Here is a 4,212-nt window from a genome sequence, read left to right as displayed (position 1 = left end):
TTGGTGAACACTGGAAACGTGAGAAAAGTGTAAAGAAGAAAAGAAGTTTTAGGTATTCCACCCACTATTAACATTTCAAACTATTTATTTCCAGTCTTTTCTCCATTTTCATATGCATGCATACATTCCGTTACATATATATTTTATTTGTTTGTTTGTTTGTTTTTATTAATCTCAGAGAGAGGAAGGGCAGGGGAGAGAGAAAGAGAAACACTGATTAGCTGCCTCCTGCACACAGTCCGACTGGGGATGGAACCCAAAACCTGGGTATGTGCCCTGACCGGGAATCGAACCCGCCACCTTCTGGTGTATGAGACGACCCTCCAACCAACTGAGCCACGCCAGCCAGGGCTAGGTACATGTATAAGTTGGGGTCATACTATGTACAGTGTTATGTCCCCCATTACACTTTTGGCAAATACCATGCATGCAACAGGTGCACATGAAAAGCTTAAAGAACCGAGTGTGCGCTCGGTCCATCACCAGCAGGCTAGGGAGGGATCGTATCGCTCCCCCTCGCGCACCCCTCCGTCCGTCCCTTCCGCAGCCGCGTGCGGGAAGGACCCCTTCTCACTGTCCGTCCGTCTCCCCGTTGGCCTCACGCAGGAGCAGCATGCCCGCCCTGGCCAACCTGACGCAGACCCTGGAGGACGCCTTCCGGAGGGTCCTCGTGGGGTACATGGACGCGTGGCGCCGGAACACGACCGCCCAGCAGGAGGCGCTGCAGGCCCGGGTGGACGCTGAGAACTTCTACTACGTCATCCTGTACCTCATGGTGATGATCGGCATGTTCTCCTTCATCGTGGTGGCCATCCTGGTGAGCACGGTGAAGTCCAAGCGGCAGGAGCACTCCAACGACCCCTACCACCAGTACATCGTGGACGACTGGAAGCAAAAGTACAAGAGCCAGATCCTGAGCCTGGAGGAGGCCAGGGCCACCGTGCACCAGAACCTCGGCGCTGCGGGCTTCAAAATGTCCCCGTGAGCCTGGCCGGCGGGGGTCGGCGGAGAGAGCCTCGGCCTGCGGACCCAAGGGTTCGATTCCGGTCCAGGGCATGTCCCTGGGTCACAGGCTCCTCCCCGGCCCGGGCCCTGGTCGGGGCACTCGCAGGAGGCAAACAGTCGATGTGTCTCTCTCACGTGGATGTTTCTCTCTCTCCATCTCCCTTCCACTCTCTCTAAACGTCAATGGGAAAATATCCTCGGGTGAGGATTAGCAAAAAACAAACAAAAAACCCCCTCTCCTTGACAAGAGAGAAAGACAGGGAGCCGACCCCAGACGCCCGCGCCCTGGAGCACCCCCAGCTCTCTGCTCAGAAGACACCTCGCTGCTTGCTGTCTGCGGAGACGCTGCGGAGACCGCATGTCGCGTCCCCGAGGCAGGTGGCGTGTCGCATCGGTGCCTGGCGCTTGCTCATGGGCGTGGTGTGCTGTGTGAGGGCCTCTTCCCTCCTCGATGGGAATGTCACTGTCGGTGTCAGTGGTGGAAATAGAGCCAGGTGGAGGCCGAGTGCCTGCGCAGTGGTTGGGGGTAGAAAGGAGAGATTTGCAAAGCGCTGTGTTTTCTTTCTCCTGTCACATGATTTTGTATGTGGCTGATTCAACTGGCAAATAGGACGTGTGACCCAGATGCCGAGGTTCGGAATCTACCCCCGTCACTGGGCTGACGGGAGCATCATTGATGCAGTCGGAGCGCGAGTCCCGATGAAGGCGGCAGGGCCATGGGGTCGCAGCAGGTGCATCCTTCTCCTGGCATTGAACTTGCTCGGAGTCGGACAACACCCCACCACAGGGAGGGAGAACCGTGAAGAGCTACCCCCGCAAACATTGCTAAACGGTCATTTACGGTCCCGCAGAAAATGAGCTCGCTGAACGTCTACTTAGTGTGGAAAAGCAATAAAGGCACCGCATGGCTTTATCAGCACCCTTTTCTTTTCACACAACTTGCTTTTCCTCTCTCTGCAGCGACTGCCTGTACTTATGTTTGCCAAGACCAGCGGACAGAGAGTGTCTGAGCTGCTGGGGTCTGTCGCAAAGCTCGACAACCATCGCTTCACATCACGGCGTGTGAGGCCGGGGGCACCCCGATCATCACACGTGTGTCAGACCGTGTCACGTGCAGATGCCGAGATGCCGAGTCTGCCCTCCGCAGATTAGAGGCCTTCACTCATTCATTCCATAAGCGCCCTTTGCCATCTGTCCACTCGGGTCACGGGCCCGACCTCCGCAGAACAGAGGGGACGAGACCCCCTGAGCGGGAGGCACCCGCACAACAGGGAGGCAGTCAGACCCAGAAACATTGTGATGACAAGTGAGGGTCACAGCAGAGATCCTCACAGAGTGGGCGGAGCTAGATCAGGGCCAGGGGCGGGCCACAGGCCACAGTCCCTTCTCTCAGGAGCTGGGGTAGGAGCTCTGGGAGACAGATGCCTGGGGCGGCTGCATGGAGCTCCCTGCCTCCTGGCTCCCCCACCTATCCCCAAGGCAGAGCAAGGCAGGCAGGGCCTCACGTCTCAGGGCAGGAGACAAAACTCAGAACAGGAGCCCTCCTTCCCGGCGCTGGCTTGTGGGGTGTATTCCACCTGTGACAGGGTCTGTCTCTTGGGAGGGAGATAGAATCAGGGTATCGATTCTTGTAATGAGCTGCAATTTCGCTCCAGAGGCAGGAGAGTTAGCTCAGGGGACAGAGGCCCCGGGCACTATCCCGCCCTTCTAAGTCAGAGCCTGTGGACATGACCTGTGGCTGACACCGGCCCCTCCTGCTCCCCTCCCCATTTCCTGGGGCAATCAATAGTTGAGACAAATAAAAACTGGTCTCAGCCAGAGATAGCAGCTACATTGACCTACACAACAGTTTTTGTTTCATTTTTGTGTGTTTTTAAAAATATGTTTTTATTGATTTCAGAGAGGAAGGAAGAGGGAGAGAGATGGAAACATCAGTGATGACAGAGAATCATGGATCGGCTGCCTCCTTTACGCCCCACACTGGGGATGGAGCCCACAATCTGGGCATGTGCCCTGACCGGGAATTGAACTGTGACCTCTTGGTTCATAGGTTGATGCTCAACCACTGAGCCACACTGGCCGGGCCTCTCCTTCTGAGCGTGCACTCCCACTTTAAGGAGCCTGCTGTGCTCTGCTCGGTCCCACCCTGCGTACTTTCTTGCGAGGTGATAGGACCTGGGCACTGTGGCTGGGTTGAGGCCTCCCCGGGAGCCTCGGCATCACTACCGGAGCGTTAACTCCAGTGTCAGAGAAAGCCACGCCTGTTCCGAAAACAGATGTGGCGAGTGGCTTCCTCCTAGAAAGCTGGTGCACACAGACGTCCATGCCAACGTGCCCGCATCAGTGACCCGGTGGCAAAGCTGGGCCTCGCGTCTGGACCCGACAGGGACGCCAGGTCCTCCGCAGGCGGCTCGGTGCTCTCCGCGGACCCGGCGCTGGCCAGGCTCCTGGGAGCCCTCTGGTCACACGGAGACCTGAACAAACACGGGGAGTGCGGGGTCTACAGGGAGGCAGGGTGTGCAGCTGCGGAAACCCTCTGCCCCGTTTGCCACTCCGGCCCCAGTCCCACCAAACCCAGGCTTGCCACCTCAACCCGGAACTGCAGATGCCAGTTCACACAACTCCTCCGCCCCCTTGGCTTCAGGAGTGCCCTCCGCTTGGTCTACCAGCTCTGGGAGCCCTGCGCCCACTTACTCCCGAGTGTGAAGTGGTTTGGGCAGGAAGCAAGGCCGCCCTGAGGCCAGGTCTGAAGTGGTTTGGGCAGGAAGCAAGGCCGCCCTGAGGCCAGGTCCAGACGGGACTCAGGCCCCGCCTAGCAGGGCTGCTCTGAACCTGGACAGATGGCCTGCATCTCCTGGTGTCCGCTCGCCGCCTCTGTGAACCCTTTCTGAGCTTGTGATGGGACTTCCTTAGACAGGAGCCTCCAAGTGCTTAGAACAGAGCAATTTTTAAAAAATGCTTAAGATTTTAAAAATGTTTTTATGTTTACTTTTGATTGATTTTAGAAAGAGGAAGGGAGAGAGGGATAAACACCAATGAGAAGCATGGGTCGGCTGCCTCCTGCACGCCCCCTACTGGGCATGGAGCCCACGGCCCGAGCAGGTGCCGGGACCTCGAATAGAACCAGCGACCTCTCCGCGGTGCCCGGGACGATGCTCTAACCACTGCGCCACCGCGGGCGGAGCGAGCCATTCTGTTACTTCCTCC

At 57.6% G+C, this 4,212-nt stretch overlaps 1 protein-coding gene across 1 annotated transcript; it reads left to right on the top strand.

The window, feature by feature from the left end:
- Nucleotides 1–310: 310 nt before the first annotated feature.
- KCNE2 (potassium voltage-gated channel subfamily E regulatory subunit 2) lies at nt 311–1,044 on the top strand. The gene has a single exon (XM_006753100.2). The coding sequence runs from the start codon at nt 428–430 to the stop codon at nt 983–985; it is 558 nt and encodes a 185-aa protein (XP_006753163.2). The 5' UTR covers nt 311–427; the 3' UTR covers nt 986–1,044.
- The last annotated feature ends 3,168 nt before the right edge of the window (nt 1,045–4,212 follow it).

This window comes from Myotis davidii, unplaced genomic scaffold, assembly GCF_000327345.1.
Source record: "Myotis davidii unplaced genomic scaffold, ASM32734v1 scaffold170, whole genome shotgun sequence".
Taxonomy (NCBI): Eukaryota; Metazoa; Chordata; class Mammalia; order Chiroptera; family Vespertilionidae; genus Myotis; species Myotis davidii.
This window is presented reverse-complemented; position numbering and strand designations above follow the sequence as displayed.

Coding starts and splice junctions, on each gene's coding strand:
- KCNE2 (XM_006753100.2), top strand. CDS start 428: ATGCAACAGGTGCACATGAAAAGCTTAAAGAACCGAGTGTGCGCTCGG.